The sequence below is a fragment of the Clarias gariepinus genome, chromosome 19 (assembly GCF_024256425.1).
Source record: "Clarias gariepinus isolate MV-2021 ecotype Netherlands chromosome 19, CGAR_prim_01v2, whole genome shotgun sequence".
NCBI lineage: Eukaryota > Metazoa > Chordata > Actinopteri > Siluriformes > Clariidae > Clarias > Clarias gariepinus.
In genome coordinates this window covers 27970001-27997717 of record NC_071118.1, presented here as the reverse complement: position 1 = coordinate 27997717, position 27717 = coordinate 27970001, and the positions used below count along the sequence as shown (strand labels likewise).

Here is a 27717-nt window from a genome sequence, read left to right as displayed (position 1 = left end):
ACTGGACACAGTCCAGGTGTATGTGTGTGTGTGTGTGTGTGTGTGTTCACCTTCGGTGTGAAACACACCGGATTTACGTTCATCTTGACTGACCTCTGCTGATCTAAAGTTCAAGTTCAAAAGTTTACCATGTAAAAAGGACAATGTTTGTACTGACATTACTTGTGCTGCTGTTATAATCGTCCTCATTCTAGATTCAGTTTTTTTGCCATAGTGATTTGTGTTCATTCATATAAATACATAAATACAGTACAGACACAAACAAGGGGTGTTCAAGTCAAACGAGATCCCCTACACTAATGCACTTATCTCAGTGTTTCACTAGCGCTTGGACACCATCAGGACTGTAGGGGGATGTGGCAATAACTCTCAGCCGAGTTTCTGTATTGTGCAAGTCAGAAATGACTTGGTGAGTGATTGTGTGTACAGTTCCGCAATTTGGTGACATTTTCCAGGTTCAGGCGTTCCACTTGCTGAATGCTCACGGGAGGAACGACTGCAGTGGGCTCATGGGGTCGCATAACCATCCATCTGCACTAGTGATGGGTTCATTCATGAACAATTGGTTCTTTTTGAACGAGTCTTTAACGTGACTCAGAAGAACTAGTATCTCAGAAAGTGATTCGTTCCTTTTCTACTGGGCTCGCATGTGCAAAGCATCGCGAAACCTCCGTAGGTTATGTACAGGAAACAGAATCGAGTCGTTACCTTTGAGTCTTTGGTCCGAATCGTTCGTTCTTTTATCACGTGACTCCCATAGACGCTATGTGGTGCGATAGATTCAAAAGAACGAACGACTCCGACTAGAAGATATGAGAGGTGAGCTGCTCGTTCAGTTTATTATAATGTGTCCTTAGCTGCATTGTAATATTTTCATTACTGGAACCTTATAGCCAAAATTTGTGTATGTAGACATGTTGGGGGTCTGTTTATTGAAAATGCAACATTTTATTTGACTTCTGAACAAAAGAACGAATAGAAACTAAATGAATTAAAAAAAAAGATTCGTTCATTTTAGAACCGAGTCAGTAAAATGATTCAAACTTCCCACCATTACTTCGCGTCCTTTAAATCGTTTACTGTCTTTAAATCGTCCTTTAAATCGTTTACCAAGTCTTCTGTAAATGCCACATTTACCAAAAATGTCCCGGTTTGACTTGAACCCCACGTGTACAATTGTCTAGACAACTTTTGGTAACAATTTGGAAAATCTGGAGAATTTGGACAAGAGCCTAATACGGGCATGATGGTGAGGGGTGCAAATACTTTTGGCCTTATAGAGCAATGATAAACGCATTAACCTACAGAGTGCATAAACAGTTTCAGTTTTCCAGTTTGTTTTAACATACAACCTGTAATGTAATGTAATAGAACGATAATGCTGTGAGCCAGTTAAGAAAGATGTTAGCATGACACTGTTGCGTAATACTAGTGAGAACTTACACATCCTACAGTTTATCCAACTATAAAAATAGAATGAGGAACCCAGACCCTGGACACACAGGCTACTGATTCGTCCATGCCTGTGTTATACACTATATCTATTCAATTCAATTAATATGTAAAATACCCGCTGTGTAAAAGCGCAGCACAGAACTCCTGCTGTTTGCTGACGCTCGCACTTTTCCAACTCATCTGTACCCTTTACCACTCACCGCCCCACTCAGTCTGCATCCACTTTAAAGAACTGAATTCAACTTTAATCAGTTCTCCAAAAAGCCAAACCATTGAGGAGCATCAGATCATTGAAGGGATCATGCTGAGACTGGATCAGCGGGAATCCACAGGAGTGTCTCAAGTTCCGGGTACATTCATTCGTCCTGCGTTCTCAGACAGAAGGTCAAACCAGAGCTGTGAACGATGTAAGATCTATCACTGTACATCTGGATTAGCAATTAGGACCGGTCTGGATTTAACGAGTAATTAAAAAATATTATAATAATTGCACCGTCTGGAGCCAAGAAATGATGTATCATCATCACCATCGACATGATTCGTATTTTGGTCTTGAGGTTCAGGATGGACTTGATGCTGCAGTCATGCTCTAAATCTTCCTCTCCTGGTTTCTTAGCAGAAGGGAACTTAAGCACTGATAAAGGGACTCCAGTGCCCCCAAGTGGTGAAGTGAACAACTACAAAACTTTGTCTCATGGTTTTTGAGTTATATGTAAAGAAAAGACAAAAGTTAAAGAGAGCTTAACCATAAAAATCAAGAAACTGCATTTCTTGAAATCAAAACATTAAAAAAAAAAATTATTTAAAAAAATATGTACACCCTCTTCCATGCATTTGAAGTTGTTGCAGTCTAGAAATAAAGCCTCCAGGCAGCATTTTGCTTTCAATTTTTTTTTTTTTTACATCACGTCTGGTTGTTTTTTTTTTCATTACGAAGGTTGAGTCTGATGTGTTTGCTTCCCCTCAACGTGTGCTTTTAATCTGTGCATTCTAATCATTAATCTCAGCCAGTCATTACCCACACACTTTATAACGTGCTATTACATTATACTTGTAATGAAGTTACACTGATGTCCAGGAGAAGCGCTTCCTGAGAATACAGTCATCAGTCATCAGAGGGTTTGTTCAAAGCGAGTCCATCATGCTGCTCTGATGTCATACAGAACACCGATGCAGACTGAGAGGTTGTCTTTTTTTTATGCTCGAAGCGAAAGGTGTGGCAAGACTCCCACCTGCTCTAACACGCAGTACTTTTGTCTGCATCCTTCTACTGTATGATAATTGTTTATAAATGCACTTAGTTGTTTCTATTTCCAGGAGAAAATCACACTCAGTGCTAATTTAGTTCCTGTTCTCACTTACAATATGCCTCCTCTCTGTCTCTCTCTCTATCTTGAATTTAATTGGACGAATGTGATTATCGTGTAAACACAGAGAAACCTCTGTCCAGAGATAATATCAGAAAACTCTTTAACTTATTCTCTAATCAGCTATCAAGTGTCTGTAACGAGATCCACACGCCACATCGGCCCTGAGCAGATAAGACTGGAGCTCCGACTCTTTTACTCATGGTTGTAATGTTATTGCTAAATTTCTTTTAGTTTGATTTTTAAACTTGTAGATTGATTGATTCTTTGATTTCTACTTTATTCCTAGCTCGATTAAGAGATTAATCATTTGTTTTTTTACTTTGATCCTTTAAGTCCTAATTTGATTCTAAACTCAATAATATTACTGATACTTCATTTCTGTTTTATTTCTCATTCTTTTTAATCTCTTTTGATTCCTAACTTGATTATCTGTTTGCAAATTTATTTTTGCCCCTATTTTAAATCTTTGATTAATAGTGTCATTTTTTAATATCTAATTTCATTCACAGTTCGATTATGTGATTCATAATGTGTTCGTTAGTTTAAATCTTTAAATTCTAGGTTGGCTCTTTGTTTTTCATTTGATTTCTAGTTCAGTTATTTGTTTGCTGATTTGTTTCTTAGTTTTATTGTCTCTTTGATTCTTAATTTGTTTCTTGACTCTTTGGTCCCTGTTTTAACTATTTGAGTCCTAGTTTGATTATGTAATTCTAACTTGTTTAATTCTTTGATGTCTGATTTGATTCTTTTAGTTGTCATTTGATTCCTAATTTAATTATGTGATTCTTAATTTGTTTTAATTAGATTTTTTGATTATCCTGGCTTGATTTATTTGTTTCTAAAATGATTCCTAGTTCAATTATGTGCTCACTTATTTGTTTCTTAGTTGAATGCTTTGATTCCAAAATTCTTTTTCGTTGTGCTTTGATTTATAATTTAAGTTCTAGTTTGATTGAAGTTTCAGCTTTACCTTTCCTTGACCCGGGAGAATCCTTCGAAAAAAAATTTAAATAAATGTCTCCTAAGAGAAAATCATATCAGCAAGTTCACATATTTCATCTGGTTTTTTTTTTCGGTAAAATCTTACTTTGAGTTTTTGTTTCCTGATATGATTCATCGTTAGATAAAAGCCACAACTTTACTTTATCTGATATTTACTGACATTGGAGAGTCCTTGCAAAATGTAAAAAAATAAAAAATAAAATCCCTAGCCAAAAAATAAATAAATAAATAACTCCCTCACAGAGGACTTGTGTATCTCCCACTCAGATACTGCTGTGATTACTGTTTCTATAGCAACAGCTCAATGTACTATGCACTGATGCAAAGAGTACGTTAACATAAATCTGTGATTTGCAGCTGCTTATTAAGGATTAATAAATCCAGAATCCAGAATTATACTGCACTGTTATAACATAAAATAAAATAAAACCTCTCCACGACTTGACACTACTTTATCGTTAAGTTAATTAGCATAGCATTCAACCGCTAACACTAAGCGCATGTTTGAGGCGACGTTCATTTGTCACCGTAATCGGTCGCAGTAACCAAAGCGTTTGTTAGAGCAGAGAAGCTAAAAGATGTCCAGAGTTTCCCGAACACTGTTTCATTTAGAAAGAAAATGTCATGTTGGGTTTTTTTTTTTTGGTTTTTTAGCACCGCTGTTTCTGACCTTTAGGCGCTAATGAGGAACTGGGAACTGCAAACGAATACTGATTCATTCTAAGTGTTCGCTTTATATAATTCATGAACGTTATTAGTTTTTAGAGCCGGGGGGAAAAGACTCCTTTAAGCTCTTTTCATACAACATCAGTGTGAGACACAGAGCCACAGCTGGATTTTACTGATTTTATGTGATTAAAAAGTCTAGAAAAAAAACACATCTTATATATATAATTCACATAAGAACTGTTCAGTATTCCTTACTGCAGTGATTATGCTCGGTAGTTGCTTAGCTGTGGAATAAACCACTTAGAAACTAAGCAGCTAGCTAACTAACTTTTTTTCTTTTTATTTCTAATTCGCTAATTCCTTAACTATACATTTTGCAATCGAGCACTCATTGTTCCATTCATCCCCTTTTTATCTCATTCAGTTTATTTCATTTATCTTGTGATTGTGATCTCTTTGAGGCCCCTAATTACCATCATCCATCCGAAACTTAGACTAGCTTCAAGCTAACAAGCAACATGAGCATACAGTGTTTTCTAATATCTAAATCTAAATGTTTCTATTTACCATATAAGCTTTAAGGCTTTTATTTAAAACTAGCGTAAGTCAGTGATATTATTTCTAATTATTATTATTATTATTTTTTTTTTTTATTATTATTATTATGATTATTATTTGAGGTTGAAGCCCACGTCCATGTCTGTGTGTCTCTCTGTACAGCAGAACTCTCTGTCTAACGTATTAATACAAAGAAATCCCATTCTGTAAGGTTGAGTATCTTACGCCTTGTTTACACTAAGTTGTCCTTCTTTGGTGCTCAGACAAATACACTCCCTGTTCGGTAATCGGAGAGTGAATCACAGATGAGAAATGGAAAAAGTAGATCAAAGGATAAAGATGAAGTTTTGTCTTAAAACCACTCCAGCGTGTTAAAATTCACTTATACCACTTCAGCGCTGTTATTTCAGCCAAAGTGAAAATATGAACTAATCCCAGTCAAAATATTCACTTTATCTTTTCTAATTGATATCTATTGGTGCAGGTGTTTGTTTACATTGAGACAGTAGCGCATTAGTAGATTATTTTACAGTAGATTATTAAATCCCACACATAACTGTTCATAACATCACTTTTACTTAACGTTTAGATTCACTGATGGTGCAGATTAAACTTCAGGCAGAGATCTAAGGACTGCAGGAGATTCATTGCATTCTGTCCAGACAGATTTGGATGATTCTGTGACAAAAATCCGGCTGGACAGACATACAGTACAGACACACAGACAGAAATATTTCTGAGACTGTTTTTTCGTCCTCCACTGTATGAAACGTAAGGATATCATTAAATAATCTATTAAATATTCATCATGGCAAAATACTTTTATGCCAGTATTCACTTGGAACATATGCTAGCTACGATAAAATGCTGAGAGTAACAAATAAACAATTAAAAAGGAAATACTTGCTTCCCGAACAAACAGAATAAGTTCAACCATTTGCGGTATAGTTGTGCTAATTATTGCGTTAGCTAGCTACATTAGTTCCTGTCCAGTTTCTTTCACAGCTAAGCTATTGCTGAGTGAAAAATAGCACTAAAATTACACCAAAGTTTACTTTTTGTTTTAGATAGACAAGTGAAGAAAAAAAAAAAAACAACATAAAATAATAACAGAAACTGATACACCAGTCAAACAATTTTAACTATAAAATAATAAATATTCAATATAAATAATCAGATTTTTTTATGCTGTGAATTTTTTTTTCCTGTTTTATTTATAGGAGCACAGACCTTGTAAATATAATATAGTGCTTAGTGCAGACATTTCAGGGCTTTACATCATCTGTCTGGCTGCAGAGCTTGCTGATTCATCTTTGTTAATATTTCAGAAAGATTTCGCAGACAAGTCAAGACGAGATAAAATGTCTCTATTAACCCGAAAGGAAAATCATTTAGGGTTTCACCTCTTTAAAAGTCGAGTTTCCCGCGAAGTTTTTTTTTTTTACACTGTCTTTGTCTTTTTTGTCTTTGTCTTGCATCTGTCATGAAATTGTTTACAAACACAGTGTACACAGTAAGTGCAGGTGACATAAACAAACTAAGCAATAACAGCAATCTGTCCACTGTAGTGCGCCTCCTACTGTACAGATACACCTACCTACAATAGTGCACCATTAGGGGGAAACCCTGACAGTCTTTAAGTAGCTATTATGTTTTTTATAACAGATTTTGAAAAACAAAAATTGTAGTACATAAAAAAAAAAATTTCATACTATTTATGTTTTATTTCCGATCCGTATATAAGGCAGTTCAAAGGCATGGGTGCGGAAGGCCTGGGTTCGATTCGCAGCCTTTACTCTAACCCTCTACGGTGCCCCCATGTGGTTATTTGTTGCACCATCAGCAATCCATCTAAAACATTAATTTGCTCTTTAAAATTCAAGCCGATTTTTTCACAGAGCGACTAAGTCTTCTTCCTCAGCACGGCGGCTCGGTAATGAGCTGCATCCGAGACCGTTTTCTATAACCACTGCCAGTAATAACCATCTGTGACAGCCGGAGATTTTAAACGACCTTTCCAAGAAAAGTGAAAATTCAGCAGGAACTGAGAGCTGATGAGTGACGAGTCTCCGCTGGTGTTCTGCAGCTCTTGACGTCAAATTTTTCCGTTCTTAACTGCCCTGCCTGATTATCTAAAAAAACTCCACGTAATGAGATTTTAACCTGCGAATGTTTCAAGGAGAAAAACCTGACTGCTGCATGAGGAATCAGGAACTCTGTCCTCATCGTACGCTAATCATTATCTGCTTCACAGGCGATTTCAGAGCGGCGTTAGCATGATAATTAACCTAGCAGGGGAGTTAACGCTGCATAGTTAATTGCCAAAGTGCAAGGCTTTACAAGTGATGTGAGATGATTGTTAGAACCGTTTAAAATATGCTAAGTCTTTTCATAAATAGAAACCGGTTTAGGTGTGGGCGAAGATTAGATAATAGATGTGATGGAAAGAGCGCAGATCAAAAGAGTGACACGCACACAGCGGTTATGTGGGAAAACCAAGGACCTGGCAACAGTAAAAAGAGTTCTCCACCATTTACAGCAGTTTAATTTATTCTCTTATCTACAGTATGTCCTCTATTAATATAATAAAATAAAGAGCTAATTAGATTTTTATTACTAGCTAGCAGGTGAAAGATTTATTTTGCGAATTTCACGTAAACATTAGCATTTCTCCAGCTCACAGCGTCCTTCATCTCGACTTCTTGGACGAGAAAAATGATCGTGCATCTCCATTTGTCGTTTTATGAACTCAAAATTCATCAGGTCGCATAAAGACCGCTTGACATTAAAAGACGAAATAAGGTTCAGCTTGGCTTTTGGGCTCGGAGGCTGAATTTGAATTTCATAAAAAAGCCAGGATGCAAAACAACTTCATTTACATGTGGCACCAAAGACACCCGCGTGTCTAAGAGTGCTATTTGTTTAGCTCTTTTTTTTTATTTTACTTTTATAGGGTTTAATTGGCGGTTTGTTAACCTTTAATCTGAATGACAGTAATGAAGAATTGTTTTGTTTTTTTTACTGTAACTCGAGTTGTGTTTGAATGAGGTGACATTTTGAAAAAGGTTACTTGTAGCTATTCACTCATGACAGTGTGTGTGTGTGTGTGTGCGCGTGTGTGAGAAAAAAAGTTTTGCTAAAAATCTTCACCACTTTATTTTTCAACCTACTTTTGTCTACTTTTAACTTTATAGTAACAAACCTGTTAAAACTCATCAGTAATATTAATACTTTGATTGTTTTGTTTTTTTTAATCCACATCCAACAGAGGTGCTAACATTGACTAGCATTGTGTAAAGCTTTGGAGGTGTGTGTTTCCAGTGATACATCTTGAAATAAATGATGTAAAACTTTCCAATATTCAGGGTTTTTCCTCCTCCTGAAGACCCGGTGTAGGAACATTATTTCCCCTCCTGTGATCCCTTCTTTCTGATGAAGTATATCCTTAGGAGCTCATGAGGTTGATAAGTGCATGTGTCTGTGTCTGTGTGTGTGTGTGTGTGAAATACCGTACATTAGGCTAGCTGGGGTCATGAGCAGAAAACTCAGACGTTTACATAACACGCGCTAGTCGAGCCGGAGGCCCCGCGCTGACACGCTGAGTTCTCACACCTCCATCCGCGTGGCTCACGTTACCGCCGATAATTCACACGCGGCTAGATTTGGAGCTGAACTCGACACTGTGGAGGTTTTGCCGCATCATAACACAGGAATATGTGTTAAGGCTTCGTCTTGAAATAAAATAAAGAGTCAGTGGGTTTGTTCACGCTGTTTGTTTAAGGCTTTTAGATTTAAAGGAGATGTCTGTGATGTTCTCTTACCTTCGCTCTTGAGATAAATGGCTAATCTAGCTAACGTGTAACAAATGCATAGACAGTATTTCTGAGACTGCTGTTAGGTCCTTCAGTGTGTGAAACGTAAAGGTATCATTAAAAGGGTGAGTCTTAACCAATGTACAGACAAAACCTTTCTTTTATCTATAGAGATGCTTATATATTTAATATAGTGCTCAAACCAATTCAACTCAAACCAATGGTGTGGTTTTATTGCTACATATGAACAGTTTTACAGCAAAACGAGATAAAAGGCACTTTCTGACTTTTACTCATTTTGGCAAATGATTACTCTCTAAACCACAAGGTTGACTAAAACAAATAATTTACTTTAAACATCACTATACAGCCTTATTTTAGAAGCTTTCACACTTCCACATTTTGAGCAAAGCACGACACTTAGCCGTCTGATTTTTTAGCAAAATTTGACAAGTCGAATTTTAAAAGGGTAAGCGCCAGTGATTTAGACAATGCTAAGCTGGTAGCTAAACAGGTAGCCAAACTGGTAGCTATAGGTTTGCATTACTTGCAATATATTAGCCCTAAAGATGATTTTGTTATCAGTGTATCACTTTAAAAGCTTGTGGAAATGATAAGATATCATAAAATATCCATATGCTGGGATGTTTCACTGGCCACATGGGCCTGCGTCAGATCGGGAGACCCGTCCATTTTGCGCTCTTTCACTGGAGGATGCACCGTATTTATAGAGGGGGGGGTAGGGGGGGATTGGGTCAGTGCCAGATCTCCGAATGGTTTCCCAGTCCAGAGTGAGGCGCACAGCAGGCTCCTGATATACGAGCTTGTCATCACACGCTTCCTCCAGGCTGTAACTAAGAGAGAGAGAGAGAGAGAGAGGGAGAACAAGGAACGAGAGGAAGGCAACTGAACCCTGAGAGTTCAGAAGAGAAAAGTATGAGCAATGGGTGGAAGGGAAGTAAACAGAGGAAGATAACGGAAGAGAAATGAGAGCAAACGTACAGTAGGTCATAGTTAAACAAAACCAGAACAGAGCGAGACAAGAAGAGAAGAAATGAGAAGAGAGAAAATGGTAAATAAAAAAGAAAAATTGAAGTAAAGCATGAATAGAAAAGAGAGAATATAGAGGGCAAGATGTGAAGAAATTGCAAGAAAGAAATTCAAAGGAGAAGAAGAGAAGGAAATAGAAGGGGAAGGAAGAAAGAAGAAGAAGAGCAAAAAGAAGAAAGGGAATAAATGTAAAATTGAAGATAAGTGGAAGAAGAAGAAGAAGGCAAGAGAAAAGAAGAAGAGAGGAGAGAAAAACTGAAACGAAGGAGAAGATGAAGGGAAGGGAGAGAGAAAAGAGAAGTGAAGAAGAAAAAAACAATCAGGAATTGGAATAAAAAAGAATTGAAAGCCATCTGAGATACTGAAAGTAAAAAGAGAAGAGATGAGAAGAAATTAAGCACAGAGGAGAAGAAAGAGAAATAAAGGAGACGAAGAAGAGATGAGTTAAAAAGAGAAGAAGAAAAGGAAAGTAGGAGAGAAAGAGCGAACAGTAGCAGAAGAGCGGATGAAGGGATTGTTGAGCAGATGAGTGGAGCGTCCTCCCCTCACTTACTTCTCCATAGACTGGGACTGGAACTCAGGTGGGTGTCATGGCAACCATTCAGCTTTCCATCCCATTAAATAATTGACATTCGATTGGTCAGGGAAAGAGAAAGGGGAAGTTACACTTAAAACTTACACTTAAAAGTGTGATACAAGTTTTTAACATGTGTTTTGTGTTTCATTTATTTACTGTATGTCCATAAGGATTAAAAGCGCATCCCTGTCTCCAAGACTTCACGTTTGTAACGCGTCATAATGCAGCATTTGCGTCATATGGCATTTTTTATCTTTCGATCAGGTGCAATGTGATCAGACTCTCGATTGTGTGTGTGTGTGTGTGTGTTTCTCATGACTGCACAATCCTATAAGGGGAACAGCACAGCTATACATCGCTCTCTAGAGGCCCTGATGTCTACATCAGATAAGAAGAAGAAGCTTATAATTATAACACACACACACACACACACGTATACAGAGGCTCTTGTGTTCTCCAGGAGGTCTCAGTCGTCATTAAGGGAGTCTCTGACCACCTGTTTTAATCCTACACCTGAAATTCAAGAAACAAAAGATTTTTGCTTCAGCATTTCATTATCGCAGTGAAAATCCTAAAGTTTAAACCCAATCTAATCTATGCGATGTAATATATATATATATATACAGTTTGTGCTTATATGGAAAGTGTGTGTAACTGGGTGAGGCTTCAGACATCAGACTGTGTATTTGGGTTTGGTCAGGTAGAACAAAAGTGTTCATTACTTTTACAGTATAATGCGTGAATTTGGCCACTATGTGAGAATGATCTCTCAAAATGAGCTTATTATTAATATTTTGGTCATAGAAACAGCTGACAACAAATAAAAACACATGATCTAAGTGTATCTGTGCTTTTTATTTTTAGTCATGTTTGTAAAGTTGGTTAAAATGATTTTTTCAGTATTTTGTGCTCTGTACTCACTCTCACTATGTACTGTGAAATCCTGAGCCCTATACAGCATATGTTTATTTAAAAAATGGCAAAACAAATATTATTAAGCGCCATGTGTCAAAGTTGTATTATGTCACTTTATATCGCAGCAAAATCTGTTAAATCATATCTAAAATATTTAATAGTTCAGCTTAAAAATTGTATCGTGTCATCAGGAAGTCAGAAGAGGTTCACCATAAATAAGGTCACTGACTCGATATGTTGTGGAAAGTCATACTCAAGAAATTGTATGGCAGGAAAAATAAATAAATAAATAAATCAATAAATAAATATAAAACATTAAATCAATGTTGGGCTAGTAGAGTGGTGGTTAGCACCTCCAGGGTCCAGGTTCGATTCTTGGGGGGATCCTCAGGGTCTGTGTGTATGGAGTTTGCATGTTCTCCCCTGTGCTTGGTGGGTTTCCTCCGAGTACGCTGGTTTCCTCCCACAGTTCAAAGACATGCAGATTAGGCCAATTGGCATTTCCAAACGCCAATGCGACACTGTATACCAGATAATGAGGTATAGACGGTGAGTGAGAGCCATGTTGCTTCACCAGCAAGTCTTAAAGTTTGTCTTTATATCTTGGAAGTAACATGGAATATTACTTGATCATATCCCATGCTCGGGTTCCTGTAGGTTCCTGATCGGTGTCATTTAAATGAGTTCTTGTTCGTTACTTTGTGGCTGTGCAAAAGATCCCTGGAAATGACCTTGTACTAATGACTAATGTACAGTGTGTCTAACATACTGGTGTGTGTTCACTGACATTTAAACCTGAGTGAGTATGCATGTGCGTGTGTGTGTGTGTGTGTGTGTGTTGAGTGGTCTAGCTGAAACAGTATGACGTAATACCAGCTCCTGCTCCAGTCCCTAAACCTCCCTCTTCCCAGTCAGCACTTTTTCCCATCAGCCCTTTCAGCACTTCTGTGTCTCTGCACTCGCTCAGTCCTGCAGCTTTACATGTGTAAACAACCCTGATCAGTGCAGCAAAGCATGATGGGTAAAATAAACAGGCTTATCTTTGATTCCAGTGGAACGCAATCAGATGTTCATAATCTTGGTGGTTGTGGATGGGTCTTAAGTTTATATTCATTAGTTTTCCTAAATAATATAACACAGTATGCTAAGATTGAAGCCACCGCGTTTCATGCTATTATAAGAAGTAAAGAGTTAATCTTTTATATCTATTAAATTAAATGTCTGTCAAAGAATCAAGTATCCTGTTAACAGAGGAACAGAACCCACTCCTTAAAAACGATGATGCAAAACATATTCCATCCATATGTTAAAAGTTTATATTTAAACACTCATCATTATTAATCAGGTCATATGAATATATTGTGGATTAGCGAAATTTCTGTTCTGAGACGTTTCCTCTAAATTATGAAAAAAAACCTTCTTACATGGCTTTGATGTGTAAACAGAAGAATTCACACACCGCGGTCTCTAATGCTAGTGTACACTTTCTCTCTCCGGCTCAGCTGGTACCGATCCTATTTTTAGATGAGTGAAACATTATACACACAGGATGTTCTACTGTCACTGGGTGGCTTCAGTCTGTCTCTTGTTTTGGTCTTGGTGTGGTCTTTAAAGTTATTCCTAAACCTTTAATTGTTAAAAAAAATTCCAAAGTCTAATTCCAGTTCTGGACCTTTAAATGTCCTAATAAGAGTCGGTCATGAGTTGTGGCTTTTGGTTTTTACACAAAACATCATCTAACATGTTCATTATACCGTTCCCTTAATCCCAACCTCGTGTCGTGTTTAGTGAGTCATTTGAGAACCTAATGCAATGTGATTCATCTTGTGCCTGGTTCTTGTTCGAGTGCCGCTTATTTACTATTCCTGGTGCAATTAATCACGTCCTAGCATTTTTTGCGGTATTGCCTACGTGGCATTGTGTTGGCGTGTTGGTAGCGCAGAAGTAAAGCACTTTGAGTGGCGTTGCGAGCGCTCTAACAGGTGTTTGGCTCGTACAGTACACTGTGTTAGTGCTGACCTTCTTGTTGTAGGTCCTCATGTTGTTCAGAGATGATAGAGCTAGAGCACACATTGGCCTTAAAAAAAAAAAAAAAAAAGTATATTCCTTGGCTTGTCTCAAAGGTCTTCATAGACCAAACAGAATGTCAGTAGAGTTTCAATTAGAAGCTGTTTTTTGCCAGCAATAGCCTCAACTATTACTAGGCTGCTTTAAGGTTCCCTTAAGACACTTTTTTTTTTCCTCAAACATAATCGTGACAACAAAAAAAAGATCGATACAATGGCTCGCTCCATGATGTTCTTACAGATCATAACTACTATCGGCTAACTAACTAGCCTAGCTTTCTCTCTAAATTTGATTTATTAATAAGAGTCATATTATATAGAGTCATAATACAGCACAACTGTTGCTATTTTTAGATGAAACATCAATATAATGTTGAAATTAATTTTTTTTAAATGTAATATTAAAATTAACGTCAGGCTTTTTCTAATACAATATAGAAACCAGAAAGGGAACATTCATTTTTTTTTTTTTTACTTTTTTGATTAAAAAACTATTAGGTTTTAAGAAATTTGAAAGAAATTTGAAAGGGCTAAGGCTAAGGCTTGAAGCAATAATATTGCTAATATTGTAACAATCGCGCACAACATTTTTAATTTTGCTGGATAAATAAAACATTTTGTAGCCCTAAAATGTATCTCCTAAAAAAAAGTTTTAAAAAAAATGACGTGTTCTGTATGTTCGAAGAGGAATCTAGTTATTGTCGTTAACGAAATTAGCCTTGTAGCTTCAATGCTATATTAACGAAGTAACATCAGGCACTGTCTAATATGAGGGAAAATGTACATCTGTTTTTGTTTTATGAACTTTATTTTGGCTGGAAATAGAGTCAACACAGAAAAGTCCTGCTAATCACATCATGCTAGCACAAACTGAGTCGCGGCTAAAGCCTGATCTAACAGAAAGCGTCTGCATTATCTTTTTGTTTGGTTTGGTTTCCTGTAGCAGGTGGCACACAGAAATTTCATCACATGAACTTCATACACATTATTGACATGCAGCTCGAACAGAAAATCTTCCTGAACATATAAAAAAAATAAAATGATGGTGCTCGTCTGCTAAAAAACGTAACAAAATAATAAGGTGTCAGGTGTGTGTGTGTGTGTGTGATAAGGTTTCTTGATGGCTGGAAATCACCTCAGCTTCACAGAAACTCACAAAGCGATTCAGATACGAATCTAATTTAATACGTTACACACCAAATACAGAGGATTTGTTGTTTGATTAACGGAGCGTGTGGGCATCGGAGCAGGAACCTACACCCAGGTGGTGAGGGGGCCGTGAAATGAAACACTGTAATTCTAATTTTAGGCTTAGTCAGAATTTGAGTCGTTTGTAGAAGCAAGGACGTGCTTACTGTATCGCAGGTAAAATCGATTCCTGTCTTGTTAGCTTCAGCACCGTTTGATCATTTATTTGCATTTTGGCAAATAGTTCGACATTTAAATAGTTCATCACATGAACTGCTTTTTATACTTATGTTAAACTTCAGGAGAACATTTTAAATCTGCAGCAACACTGAACACACTCTCTGCATGCTAGCATTAACCTTCTCACCTTAAACCTTATACCAAGTATACAGTAACAGACCACTTTTAACGTGACACTTTATTAGTCTGAATGCTATACAGTGAAATTCGCAACATGTAGCAACTTTTTTGGGGTTTGGGTTTGAATTACTGCAAAACATGACGTTTTAGCGAGCGGGAAATTCCTAGAAGCTAGTCAACAGTTCCTGATATTGCTTACTATATTATAACAATATGTAAAATATATGATTATTAAGCGTATTTCTTGACATTAAACATACATATCTTGTTTTATTGGCAGATCATTTTGCTTCTTTTTAGAAATAAATGCTCACAATTAGCAAAGTTATCTGCCAGTGGAGCAAAATGATTAAAAAAATTAGGCTAGCATATTTCTAAATACAGGTTTAATAATCATATATTTAATGATCGTTATATTTAGTTTGTTGTCACCTTATATTATGAAATGCAGATAAATTTGACTATATTCAACCCTATTCGTCTATTTTCCTATAAAGTACTGTTAATGTTATGTTTCCTACATACTACAGTATATGTTATGATCATGTTGGTTACAGTATGGAGGCTGAAAATAGTTCATCATGTACTTTTAGTGTTACAGTTGTGAACTTAAGCGACTCTGATATCATGGTGTCAGGTTCCTCCCTCGGACTCTTTAGGAGCCGTAATGAGAGAGAAGTGGATTTATTCAATTCGAGCCAAATGACTTAGCAGGAATAAATCAACTCATCTAGGCCGGTGACCCAACCCGAGTCGACCCGACCTGACCTGGCGGGTTCGCTTCGTCATAGTGGACAACAAACCTTTATAAGCCTCTAAGAAAAAAAAACTTTATACAATCTGTATATGTAATAAACTAAAGTGTTATAATGCATTCATAATGATTCATACACATTGTTATAATTATAATTTTTTTTTTAAATGCATGATTTTTTTTTTTTTTACGAATGTCTATTTTTAACATTTATCATGTATTCCAAGTATATTTATTGAACACACATTTATATATAACTCGTGAGCTCCTAGTGCAACAGCGCTGCTGGATTCACCATTTTAATTTTAATAGTTTCTATGGTAAAAGTTTGTTCACAGAAACTCAAGCGACTATAAAAGTATAAAATGTAAAATATGTTGTAGATTTGTATAAAAGGAATAAAACACTTATGCATGTAAGTGCATGTGCGGTTAAAGGGTTGCAGCTTTGATTCCACTTCGTCATATGAACACATTCTTGATTATTTCCTAGAACAGCACAACAGTGTTGCATTTTTTTTTTACATCTGTTACAAATGAAAACAATTCAGCTTTTTAAAAATCCTTTCCTAATCCCGATATTGATCATATGGTACAGTAGGTGTGTCCAAGCGAAGCGATAGGAATCGAGTCAGTTATCTTACTTCAGATTACTCCGCTTTGTTCTGCCAAGTCAGCGCTTCAGTATAGGATTCCAATGCTTGTATTCTGATTAGCTTATCTCCTAAACCAGCTGAGTGCATACAGAGATCTCCACAGATGTGCTCGCAAACCAGCTGGATCTCAGGGGTCAGGACTCAGGGGGGCTGATTTACAGAGTCCTAGCGTATTTCTAATACAGGTACAAGGTGTGTTTCAGGACAGAGCAGGAATCACAGTCACAGTTACTCTCAGGACTCAGGGTCACAACTTGGACAACTGGAATCAGTTTCTTTAAAATGCAGTTTAGTGTCAACAATCTAAACTAAAATGTTTTTGGATCTAAAAACATTTTACTTTACATTAATATAACTTAACATCTCGTTATGTCTACTTAAAAACGTATTTCAATTGTATTTTTCTTTATACTTACCTAAGAATGTGTTATTTCACACAAATTAAAATATTGTTTCAAGATATTATGCTGCATATTATAGTACGTTTTAATAATTCGTCATAATATCCGGTTATTTTTCCGTCTCCACAATTCAAATTTTCTCACAATTTCGACTTATGCTTTCATTATTTAAACTTAAAATCAATAGTTTATTAGGTCATTAGGTTTCAACTCAAGTTGGTATTTTAAAATCTTATGCTGTTACAGTAATTCAACCTAATATGGTATAATTTCTACTTATTGAAACTCTCTAATTTTCTCATGAAATTTTCTTATCAATATAAATTTTTTATCTTTTAATTTTAACGTGATATTTCATTGTTTCATGATGTCATTCTTCTGACTCAATATCTTCTTGGGTCCAATATCACACTTCATGCTATTGTGTTGAATATCAGCACAACAGCACAATCTCAGGTGTGATATCGCTTTTATACAACAATTCCACAAACACCATTTATCATCAACAGATAAGGATTCGTTTATTTATTTCACCAGTTATTTAAATCTTCCAGAGTGATGTTTAAGACGCCATAACGTTATAAGGTGTGTGTTCTTACTGAAAGTGTGACTGGGTGTGAATGTGGGTTTAGTCAGACCGCTGCTCTCTCCTCAGTACTGCGGACTGTACAGACCTACTCTCACCCACGCTGAGACACAGAGTTAGTGTCATTAACCACTGGACAACACCTGGGACACGCCCACTCATACACAGAGTTACACCTCACAGTGCTGTTATGGTGATTTTTTATGTTATATTGATTTTATATCTCATTAATCTCGCCATAAAGTGGTTATTTTAAGTTTTGACAAGTTTGAAGGTAAGATTATAACAGAAAGTTTTGGGATAAAAAATTTTAAACAATGTTTAGTGACAAGTAAATGAAGATAAACAGACATTTGTATTGTTTTCATGGAGTAAGACAGACTTCCATTGTTTGCCAGTCCAATGTAGGACTCCAAAAATATCAGTATTTTGGTGTAATTGCTTTTTTTTTTTTTTTGGACCTATGCCAAAAAATACTCCTGCTACAAAGCGTTTTTTGTAACTTGGTGTCTGCAAGGTTCCTGTCTCGTATCTCAAACCTCAGTGCTGACACACGGCATTGTAATGTGCTTTCCAAAAATCACAGTTAATGAGGAGGCGTGGTTTTTCTCAGGTATCTGCCTGTCAATCAGCAGGGGGGCCGCCGATGCGTGGGCCGGCCTACAGCGAGCAGAGCGCCTGCTGGGATTCCCTATTGTTCCCGGTGTAGGACTATTGAGAGGAGTGGGTGTAGCCTCTCTCTCTCTCTCTCTCTCTCTCCCTCTCTCTTCTCTCCATACACTCACTCTGGGCCATGTCAGCATGAGCTAAATCTCTTGGAAAGCCTCGTTTTTTTGTTTTTGTTTTGTTTTTTTACTGGATACTCCTGGATATCTTTCTATCCTTTCACCCTTCCATCCGTCATGGCCGTTATTCAGCAGCATTCTGCACTTCCGTTATCTCAGTTTGGACTCGCTGGGTTTTCAGCATCTTCTTCAGGTAACACTTTTTCTTTAAAGATTTGAGAAAACAATTGAATGAGAGAGAGAGAAAGAAAGAGAGAGTGGAGTAATAAGTTTATGAGTAATAATAAACCTGTTTAGCAAATCCTTGTTTACTTTTGCTTTGTTTGGATCTTCAGGAGAAGGTCATTGCAGACTTTTTTGTGCAGAACCTTTGTCTGGCCTCAAAGTGAAACTAAATCTTTGCCAGCAAATTTTGAGGACATGTGACCACAGGTGGAGGGATTTACTAACAGCTTTAGAGTTAATCGTTTTTCAAACGCATCATTTGTGTAAAAAATGAAACAGATTTTTTTTTTTTGGACATGTTGACCCATGACCCAGTTTAAGCTTAGATTTCAGATTTTTTTCTTACTGTTATTTCATTCAAGGTGTTTATAAAAGTTACAGATTTGCAACAGAAACTATAAAACTGCAATGCTGTGACCCAGCAGTAAGGCATCTTTACCTGGAACAATGAAAGTGCATCTTCTTTCTTGCTTTTAATTTATATCTTTGTTGAAATTTTATATTATTGAATAACATTTGTAACATGTTTAATAACTGATGGTGAAATTTTATATGATAATTATCAGCGTTCTAGCTAGCTACTGTAACTAGCTAACATCGGCTCATTCCGCGTTATAACTAACAACGAATGTAAATAATCTTAAAGTGCAGTTAAAGTTAATGCAATTAGGATTTTTTTTTTCTGGACAGTTAGTATATTTTTTTTCAAATGAATAAATAAAGTTTATAGACTTGCATTGATGGTTGAAACTAACGTGATAAGAAAGAATTGCAAAAACACAGACAAACTTACTTCAATCAATTGTAGGCCACAATAGTACAGTATCTGGTTATATATATATTAGGGCCGGGACTTTAACGCATTAATTTCGATTAATTAATTACACAAAAATAATGCGTTAATGCTTTTTAACGCACTTATTTTTGCACCGCGGAACGTTTCTCATTGGATGAGTTTCGGCGGACCGATTATACTGGAGCACTGGCGTTTAGACAAAAACAAACCACAGTGAACATGGACAAAGAAGCTGATGAGACCGCTTTGGTTGGCTCTGTGGATGGGAAATTTTGTTATAAAAAACGAATGGATGGAAGCGCCGATAAAAGCATGGCTGTGTGCAAGCTATTCAACAAGGAATTCGCATATCACCGCAGCACATCGTATCACCAAGGATCACCTCAATGCTAAACATATAGAGTTGAAGAGTCATTATTCAATGGTATACTAAAAATCCATATGAAAAAACTTACTTCTCACTGTTCTCAGGTCAAATATTTATATGCGATTAATTTCGATTAATTAATTACAAAGCCTCTAATTAATTAGATTATTTTTAAAAATCAAATCCCGGCCCTAATATATATATACATATATACTGTATATATATATATATATATATATATATATATATATATATATATTTTTTTTTTTTTTTTTTTTTTTTTTTGCAATTTTGAGTGTTAGCTATTTGTCTGAAATACCACTCAAAGTTTTTTTTTTTTTTTTTTTCAGAACCCACAAAGTAGCGTAAACGTCCACATGTGATTTAACCAACTTCAGCTTGTTTAACTTGGTTAAACTTCATGTAAACTATCATTTTTTTATTATTATTATTATTTGCAATTAAAACAAACATTATGATTCTTGCACTAAATGTCTGAAATGTCGCAAAGGAGCGTAAAAAGTTCACAGATGATTTAACCAAAATCTCCAAACTATAAATCCGGCCAAAATTGATCTCTTTCTAATCTTTTTGCGCTGAGTGTTTCTTGCTCTTTAAACCTCATCACTCATGAACAAACACACAAACACGCACATAAACGTTTCTTATCATGACTTTCCCCTCCTGATTATTCCTGGACCAGCTGACTGTAGTGTTTTAGCTGAGATTAGCGAGCACCGTTGAGCCTCTACCTCTGTTGATTGATGGTCTTGGACGGTGCTTGTCAGTTCCTCGGGCGTTTACAGCAGAGCTCCTTCAGCAGGCTCCCCAGGCTCCAGCCAGGAAGTAGCATGTGTTTTGGCTATTCCAGACCAACACAATGCTGCCGTCTGCATAATTGGCCGTTTCTCTTCCAGCCCGTGTCTGTTCCTTCCGCAGTATTTCATAACCAAACGTCTTACTGTTTGGATCAGACATTTGCTACGTGTTGCGGAAACTGTTTCCTTTGCCAAAAATGTGTGTAGATTTTCTTTCAGTTTTTTTTTTGTTAAGCACTTTTTTTTCTTTTTTTTTGGCTGACCTTGCATTTCTTTGTGTTTAGTTATGTGTTTAGGGGTTGTATAGGGCCTGGGAATGTTTCTCTATATGTTCAGCACACTGAAGATCTTTGTTTGGTTCCACCTGGATGAGGCTATAATGTGGGCCTGGTCACTCATTAAAGAGGAGACGCAGAGTTCAGAGACCACCTGAGCTCTCTCTCTCTCTCTCTCTCTCTCACACACACGCACATACACTCACTCTTACACACACACATACCAAGCCAATGCACCAAAAATAAAGAAAATATAAGATAAAGGAATTGACGTAGCTTTATCTTTCTTAGTTTTTAATCCTGGACAGATGTTATGCTGCGTTTAAGAGTTTCTGAAGCAGAACACAAAGAACTCTGAGCGAAGACATCAGTCACACCCTGTGATTTAGCAGTTAGTTCGCTGTTATTCAAACAACTAGAAGTGTGAACATACTGTATATGAATGCACTACTCAGAATTAACAGATAATCTTTTTCTATACAAATACAGGTACAAGTCGGACGTGCACTATTTGTTGGAAGCTCAAAGGCCAGCTTTAATAATATTAGCATAAATTTTAATGTGTCACATTTTGGGCATTGTGGATTTTAAAGTGTATCAAAACCATTTCAATTAAAATGTTGTGTAACAAAATGATACTCTACCGCTCAACACTCCAGTCCAGTAGGTGGCGGCGATGTACTGATCGCTCATGAACTCAAACATGGAGGACAGAGTTATAATCTCATAAAATTTAAGTATGTGGAATCTGTTTGTGTTACAGATTCTGTAATGCGTAATGCATTTTTTAGACAATTTAACATCAACATGTTAATTAGGTGAATGAACTGAATCACCGTATAAAAGTTCGATACATTTGAATTATTAATTAAAACACACGGGTATGAGAAATGTGCAGAAATGCATTCATAGCATGTATTCGTTCATTCTCAGGCTTACGCTGGTTCAATCAGGTGTTTATGTTTATATTTCATATTTTATATTTCATTCTGTCAGTTTCTTTGCTTGAGCGCAGTTATCACCTGGAGTGATGTAGCTGAGGCTGAGGAACTTTCCGAGCCTGTATCCACACACCATGCTGACACTGCTGACATTTCCACATCTGTTTTTAGTCTCAGCGTTTGCTCAGAGCAACAGCTGGAATTAGAGTCCAGTTACATTTTACTCCACCTACAGTCAGACTCTCAGACCCTTAAATTAGAAGGTTGGGCTCAAGGAAACAAACCCTACACTTAACTCTTACATTAACTGGGACGTTATTTAATAAGTTTGAATTTAAATGTTCAGGTTTGAACTTAAAACCCTTATAAGTGCTGTTTGTTCCTAGGCCTGTTCCTATTTCTTAGTGGTTTATGGAAGCTTACTGTAGTAATTAACAGGGAAAGAAATCACCAGGGATCACCTCATACGCTATTATCATGATACCTCGGTGCCGATCCAAATTTGTATCGTGATTTTGTAAGAATCACGATATTGTTTTTAAATATCTTAATTCTACATATTTTTTTAGTTTTTGTTACAATTCTAAACAAACTGCTGTGATGCTGTGCTGTGTGAATCCTTTAGAACACGCCACCTGCAGGATTATAGAGGAACAGCAAACTTTTATCACCTTGAATGCAAACGTATATAAATGAACGTTTTTTTGTTTTTTTTGGAGTCGGTGTGCCATTTCAATTGCCAAATGAAGGAATAATGTAACTGAATAGATTTTTTTCCTCCCATGTCTATTAATTAATGCTAATTCAGTTAACTCAAAAATACAAAATGCAACAAGGTTTTAAAGGGAAAATTATAAACTTTCATCCAACTTAATCACATGTCACAAAGTTGCTTATACCACAGCAATTAATACTTTTTATAATTGTATCTACTTAGGTATTGTACGTACTTAGGTATTTTGCCAAAAGCCATGAATGTAAATGTAATATTGAATAATCTTTTTAAAACTCATTGGCATCTGTTCTAACACCTTATAAAAGCATTAAACTCTCGTTCCCTTTCATAATTGAAAGTAAACTCATCTGTCCTAATGAGTCTGAAAAATTTCACAAAAAAGTTACAGCTTTACAAAGTACCGATACCGGAGACTCCTTCCATGACTCTCCATCGATAACAATGGGGAAACAATTATATGTTGTTTGTCTTTTCTTTTTGTTGACATGAAGTGTCCGCTACTTACGTAACACCCTGCAAATTATTTCCTAACATAAAATAATCAGATTTAAAATATTTTAATAAAATATGAATATAATCCTGTTAGTTACTGTAAACCTTGCTTCCTTTCAGGAACCATACCCGCAGATATGAGAAATAAAAACAGCATTGTGTTAGATTGGAAACGGATGTTCTTCCATTTGTCATGTTGGAGAATGAGGAACGGGACGTATCTAGGAAAAATAACTGGGAGTGCTCAGGGTCTCAGTTTAGACATCGCTCTGTGGTTGTTTGCTAGGCGTGGCTAAATGTAAATCAGCTGTACATATGTTTAAATAAAACATATATGTATGTAAAGAAACTTTTTGAAATCTGGCAGGATTCGTATCTCAGTTTGTCATCAAAGAAAATACAACATTTCTAAATGATTGATAAATGAGCCTTGAGTCTTGTGCCCTGTTTTAAACCCTGCTGATTCAGCGGTCCGTGCGAACTGTGGTCCAGAGCCAAAGGTTAATGCGGTGCGTCTGAGCGCGGCGCAGGAGCAGGTGCCGGTGTAAATGTGGCATAATGGCAGCAGCAGGTGGACAGATTCCCTTCCCTCCTGTCCCACGCATTTCAGTCGTACACCGAGACAAATCCGTTGAGTCACGGCTGTCATCTTAATGACGTGCATCTGCGCTGATGGACCGGCGCTATAGAGTGGAACAGCATGCCACGTTGATGTCCAGCATGGCTTTGGATGACTCGATCATACGTTGGACGGGATTTCTTCTTTGTCTGTCTCTCCCCTACCTCCTTGGCTTCACTCCTTGGATTTTCCATCATATCATGCAGGCTGTATTTGCACATCTGTCCTCCGACAGAGATGTATTTACTCATCACGGTGTCCACTCAGGCAGCTCAGGCTGACAGACGCGCTTGAGATTGGATTCAGTGATGGGGGAAGTCAGCTGTGTTATCTGAGGAACACAGAGAAAGCTAAAGGGATGGATGGATAGATAGATGAAGTACTCGGCAGGATGCACACAGGAGCAGGTATTATCTGAGGGTCACCTTCCAGACCTCTATCCCAGAACTTTATCCACTTCTGCCCTCCTGCTGGGCTTCAAGCCAGCTCATTCACCTTCCCCAGCTGGGAGTTCGCCGACTAAACATCGCCTTTTACCACCTCGACTTCTGAAACCTGTTGCTACAATGTGTGGTGTCGGTGCAAGAGTGAGGTACTCCATATCCTTAGGCAGATTTCATTATAATAGTTTTTTTATTAGTATGATCAGTGCAACATACAATAACACACAAACATTAACTCTACCTCTAGTCTCTTGTGATACATACAAATAAATCCCAGTGTTGAATTAACACCGGAGTGTTTATGTAGATCCAGTTGGACTTAAATGAACTCTGAAAGTGTTAAATCTAGACTGGGGAATTTAGTGTGCGACTGTCTCATATCTGTTTAAGGCAGCAGTCATTAAAGGTTTTCTAATTACATTTTCAATTGTTTAAATTCGTAGTTTGATCCCTAATTTGATTCTATAATCCGTAATTTACATTACCAGGATTTGGCCCACACCTTTATCCAGAGTAACTCACATTTATCTCATTTAAACATCGGAGAAGTTGAGAGTTAACAGTGGCAGCCTGTTGGTCCTGGGGTTTGACCTCATGACCTTCTGACCAGTAGTCCAATGCATTAGTTCCCAAGCTACCACTACAATTTAATTCCTAGTTTATTATTTTTTTATTCTTGTCTTATTATTTATTTATTAATCTAATGCCTTATATTATTCGATTCTAAGTTTGATTGCTAGTTTGAACCATTGATTTCTTATTTTCATATTTACGTCCAATTTTGACTGCGTGATTCATTATTTGCTTCCTGGTTCGCCTTCTTTGTTGGATTTCTAGTTGGATTATATAATTAAATAATTTATATTTATGGCATTTGGTCCTCATCCAGACTGACTTACTTACTTTACTATCTTATTTATACATCTTAGCAGTTGAGAGTTATTGGCTTTAATCAAGGACCAACAGTGGCTACTTGGCGATATATTGGTTTTGGAACCTTCTAATCAGTTATCTCAACCACTTAAGATAATCTTAACTACTTCTTAACTTCTATTTGCCTTCTAGTCTGATTTTTTTTTGTTTAATATTAGTTAGATTATTTAAATTTGAAATTGTATTAATAATTTTATCATTTGAGTCTTTTTGGTTTGGTTCTTTGATTCCTAGTTTATTTCTTGCATTTATAGTTTGATTATTTAAATTCCTAGTTTAAATATTTGTTTAATTCTTTAATTCCTAGTTTGATTCTTAGATTGCTAGACTGGCTTGAATATTTTTATTCCTAGTTTGATTCTTTAACATTAAAGATTTTTTCTTTAAAAAGCTTGCTATAGAACACTTCATCATATCAATAAGCGCACATACTTCTAATTTGTATTTAAAATGATACACCGTTACATTATTGCCAGTGCTAGGTTTTAGAAAATAAATCAACACTATCTGACCAATCAGAATCCAGAATTCAACACCGCTGTGATGTAACAGACCTGCTTTTTCTCCCTCCAAGCTTTCAGTTTTTTTTTTAAAGCTCTCATGTTCCACTAATCCATGCGACTGATAAGTGAGAGTACACGATTACATGAACACTTTTTCTTTTTTTAAAAAAAATTCTGGAAGTGGCCGTAATGTGCTAGTTGTACATTTTAAAACACAGCTCCTTTAGACAGCCTGCAGCGAGCCAATCCATCACTCTGGAGGCAATTTAATTATCAGTTGAACATTAATCACGATTCTTTGCACATTCTTCGTGTTATTCCGTCTCTAGAGCGGTAGTTTTAGAAAGAATGGAGAATGGAGTGAATACTCTGGAAGTTATAATGTTAATGCAGTTAGAGAGTGTGTTATTACGTTTTTGAGGAAACATTCTAATTTTTTCACAAAACCAGCTACGACCGATTTGCTCTGGTGGTTTACGATCTGTATCGGAGACACAACTCAGAAGACAGTCATCATGTTGGACATGAATCAGTTTTATTTATGTGGCTTAACCAAGGCAAGGCTGGGTCACTTAGCAAGACCTCCCTCCGTGACAGGAGTCGTATATCTGCTTCAAGATGATCGGCTAATGTTATTGCTCGTCTGAACTTCCTGTAACATCTCACAGACCATCACCTTTTCACACACACAGCCTCCAGCTCGCAGCTCCAGTCTGACCTGACCTGACCGTTAAACACAAATCTGTTATAGCTGGATGGAGACCTGAAGCTGGAACTCGTGGGAAAAACACCCAGTTTAGACCAAATTGAACATCTCAGGACTCCTGGTGCTCTGGGTTCACGTTTATCGCCTTTTTAAAAGCTCAGGAACACGATAATTTTCAAGAACCAATAAACGCTTTAGCAACAAATTAATTTATCCAGGAACCTTTGCAGAGAAAAATAATTTAGAACATTTTTTTGTGACATTTAGAAACGGAGTAATTACTTTCACATTACTCAGGGGGACATTTTCATGAAACCAGAGACTGTGTTTCTTGAGCATAGAACGCTTTTTAGCAGCACATTCATTTACTTAACTTTCCATAATAATTTTTCCTGAAGCTCAGGAACCAGCAAAGTGTTCTGGAAACTTCCCAGCCCTCAGGACACAGATGAAAAATCCAGGACTTTTTTTTTTTTTGGACCAAAGCAACCTTTGTTAGTAACCTAGAGACACATGTGGATGATTTCAATAATCAGCAGACTTTACTTCAGTAATGCAGGAAATTTATTTTTTTCTTTCTTACAAACTATGGCCTCCATCTTTTCCTGGCCTCCAGTTCTTTGGAACTCAGGAAGCCAAAAACATTCTAAAAAACTTGGGAACCTTTTCATGAACCTGGGAACTTCTACAGAAACGAATTAACTTTGTAGGAACCTTTCAGAAACTGTAAAACTTGCTCAGAAACTTCTACAGAAACTGATTAACCTTTTCATGAACCCAGGAATGTTTTAAAAACTTTGATTTTGAAGAATCCAGAAACATCTACAGAAACTGCTTCACTTTTTTGGTGGAGGACCCATAGAATATTTCCAGATATTGGATAACTTGTGTAGGAATCCGTTGGATTTTTCTGGAATTAAGAATCTTTTAAGGAACCAGGATTTTAGTGAGGGCCAGTGGCCAGGGGTAGCTCAGTGGTTAAGGTATTGGACTACGGTTTGGAAGATCCCAGGTTCAAACCCCACAAACACCAAGTTGCCACTGTTGGGCCCTTAAGCAAGGCCCTTAACCCTCAATTGCTCAGATGTGTAATGAGATAAAAATGTAAGTCTCTCTGGATAAGAGCATCTGCCAAATGCCTAAATGTAAATGTTTGATCGATTGATTGATTAAAGGATTTTTCAAGCCGACTTGGGCATGGTTCCGAGACTGTAATGATTGTGTTCTCATTTAGCCATTTAGCGAGAGGATGCTAATGCTGGTTTGATGGCTAACTATAAATGAATGAAGTGATACGACATGTTGTTCTTTAATACATAATAATAGTGATTATTGGCAAATTATTTCTGTGGCAGAAAGAATCAAATGTGGCGTTAAAAGAAGATAATCGACGTCATCGTGGTAGCAGGAAGCACTACAGGAAGTATTACAGGAAGGATAGATTTTATGACAGCATGATCTGGACTTGATTTATACAAATTTTTTTTAAATATATTTTGGTATCACTATATAAATACACCATATTTCCAAGAAACTTCCAAGAAAATTTATAAAAATTCTATTAGGATGAACGACTAAGCAATATTTACTGCAGTCATACTATTTCAATATATAATATTCATATGTAAAGAAATTGAAATTAACTCTTTTTTATATAGTT

The 27717-nt window shown here is 36.6% G+C and overlaps 1 protein-coding gene across 3 annotated transcripts in view; it reads left to right on the top strand.

The window, feature by feature from the left end:
• The window catches only part of arhgap24 (Rho GTPase activating protein 24), a 100900-nt gene that overhangs the window by 52572 nt on the left and 20611 nt on the right, over nt 1-27717 (top strand). The window contains exon 1 of one of the 3 annotated variants that reach the window (XM_053478052.1): nt 9603-10497. The exons of 1 other annotated variant lie outside the window; for it this stretch is intronic. Coding sequence is in view for 1 of the 2 variants with exons in the window: in XM_053478051.1 (XP_053334026.1) it covers nt 18321-18396 (76 nt within the window). In the remaining variant the exon portion in view is untranslated. Of the gene's footprint in view, nt 1-9602; nt 10498-18289; nt 18397-27717 lie in introns of those variants that run through there. One more of the 3 variants, XM_053478051.1, reaches the window with a different exon arrangement.